Source organism: Pygoscelis adeliae, unplaced genomic scaffold (genome assembly GCF_000699105.1).
Source record: "Pygoscelis adeliae isolate BGI_AS28 unplaced genomic scaffold, ASM69910v1 Scaffold434, whole genome shotgun sequence".
In the NCBI taxonomy this organism is placed as follows: domain Eukaryota; kingdom Metazoa; phylum Chordata; class Aves; order Sphenisciformes; family Spheniscidae; genus Pygoscelis; species Pygoscelis adeliae.
Window position 1 is genome coordinate 119655 of NW_008824660.1, and position 2475 is coordinate 122129.

General features: G+C 49.5%; 1 protein-coding gene across 1 annotated transcript in view; it reads left to right on the forward strand.

Moving 5' to 3' along the window:
- AKAP8 (A kinase (PRKA) anchor protein 8) overlaps window positions 1–1454 on the forward strand; it is a 36063-nt gene extending 34609 nt beyond the window's left edge. Inside the window, exon 16 of the mRNA XM_009322795.1 lies at window positions 1200–1454. Coding sequence (XP_009321070.1) covers window positions 1200–1454 — 255 coding nt within the window. The remainder of the gene's footprint in view (window positions 1–1199) is intronic.
- The last annotated feature ends 1021 nt before the right edge of the window (window positions 1455–2475 follow it).

A 2475-nucleotide genomic window follows, 5' to 3' on the forward strand; every position in this document is an offset into this window, starting at 1 on the left:
GCCGGTTCTCGGAGGCGAATCCTCGTGGTAAAAATTAACAGTAATGAGAGTGGAGAAGGGGGAAGGCAGGATGCTAGGGGAAAAAATGGAATATTTGAGGTGCTTTTGCAGCTTATTCCCTAAAATGTGAGCAAAAGGATCCAACGTTAGGCTCAGGAATGCACAGTTTGATTTATTATTATTATTATTTAATAAAACCTGTTGTTTGTAGAGGCGCTCAGCCCGCAGGTGTTGGCGCTCGGCTATGTTCCCACCCCGAGACTCGACCAGAGCCGGAGCTCCGTAGGGAAGGAGTTTGCAGGTATGCGGGGCCCCGCGCCGCTCAGCTGCGCTCTCCTGGGGAAGTTTTGGGTTGAAAAGAAGCGGAAGCGGCGCAGAGCAAGCGTCGCTTTGTATCCTCTGTTTGCTGGAGTCACGAGCGCAACTCGGTTCATCTTTGGGTAGATCTCAACTTCAGGTGGGATCAGTTGAACTGTAAAAATACTTAATTTTAGTGAAATACAGGCGATCTTACCCCGGGCCGGGTTTCTGCCTGCTCCACAGCAAATCCACGCGTCGCTACTCGTGTCGACAAACGTTATCGCTCGAACTGGCATCGTTCCTCCCCTGGACGGAGCTGGGGCGTAGGAACTCGGAGAGCGAAGGGTGTTTCCCGGTCTGAAGCGTCTCCTCTTGCTCTGGGCTTTCTCGGCGGTAACGGGCTGTTTTCCCTCTTGCTCAAAACCACTTGTGCGGCCGCGCAGGGAAAGGTATTCTTATTTTTATTTGTTTTAATCCTGTGCTGAGGGGTTATTTTGGGCTGGGAGAGGAGCGGGGCAGCCGGATGAATAACTGCGTCTCTTTTTGAAAGCTGTTTTCACCTCGTTTTGGGTTCATGCAAATTTGCCTTTGTAAAAAACGGAGAGATGCTCAGGACGCGTCTGCCGCGTAGAAGCGCAGGGAACCCGTCTGTGCGTGGTAGGAGTCTTGGTTTGTGGTAAAGATCCTCGGCTGATGGCTGCGGGTCGACTTTTGAACGCTTCTCCTTCCTTTTCCTCAGCTACACCCCCAAAGCTCTCTTGATACCTGGCTGCTTGTTCTTCCAGAGCAGCCGTGGGCTCCGTCGTGCCAGAAAAATCAGCTTTAGTGGCCCCAAAGCTTCTCAAAATGAGCGTGTATTTGTTGTTTCTTCCTCTCTCCGCAATTTCTGTTGCTGTAAGGTCTTCCTCCCCGTTTCTGGCCGCTACGGACACAGCAAGGAGGCGATCCGACGGGCACAGCTCTTCTTCCGCGGTCTCCTGGTGGGTTGTAGGGACTCGACGCTGTGGTCGGAGGTTTTTGGAGTCAGCCTTGGCTTAACCCTGCGGTCGCTCGTCCCGCGGGAAGGACTCGGCACGGAGGCCGTTTTCCTGGGACTATCCTCAACGCAAAATGCCTTTTTGTGGAATATTTGTGCTGTGCCCATCCTCCCTTGAGCTGTACTTCTAATCTGCAAAACCAGAGTGAAGAATTTAGGGTTTACATTGTTTAAATCAAACGCAGGGACAAAAACTCAGCCGGGCTGGGTAGGTGTGCTCAAATTTTTACTCTTCTTCACGTTTTGGGTTGCGTAGCTCCTTTTTTTTTTTTTTCCCTTTTTTCTCCTGCTACGTTTTTACAGAGAACACCGTAAAAAATTTTAAGACTGTTAAAACATTGAGCAGGATGAACAAAGCCACGTTCCTGAAGCACCTTCCTCCTTGGAAAGTCATGAGACAGTTCTTAATCACCCAGTTGGCCTTTTTATGCTAATTTGACGAGCTGAAGAGGCATTCAAGTGAGAGGAATAACCCTTAAAAAATAATATCCTGGGGGCGGGAAGTTTTTCCCAGCTGAGTGGCAGTGGCGGAAACCCCGGGAATTGAGAGCGGCTGCGAGACGGGCCGGCTCTACTCAACTGATTTGCTCCTGAAACTTTAAGCCCAGCTTAAAGCTCCGCGGTGCAAAGTCCCTCTTGCGCCGCGCCTACACCCCTTACCTTGCATAAGACCGGAGCGATTGGAAATCAGACCCATGGGGTTGTCTTGTAATTAGTGAGTGGTGACCGATCAAATGGAAGGTACTCAACGAAAAAAATGGTGTTGGGCTGCGGGCTTTCTAAAAACCAGTGCTAAATAACTGCTATGAGACTGTTTGTCTGTAGGCCCAGCTCTCCTGAGCTCAGCATGCCTCCTGTTTTTCCCTAAACTACCTGAAAACAGTCATTCTTTGTCTTTTAGTGTAAACTCTTGTCTTGGAAGAGGATAATTTGGAAGGAGCATAATTTATAGGAGCTTTGTTGGTTTTTGGCTGGCAGGTCTCGATTGTCATTACAGAAAACAGACAAAACACTAAATCACTTGTCGTCGTTCCTTTTTAACGAGCCTAGGTGCCGAGTAGCTGCAGATGGGTTGGGAAATCTCTCCTTCGCTAACAGCATCCCTGCTTTGGAAATCCTTTGCCAGGCTAGTTTATCCG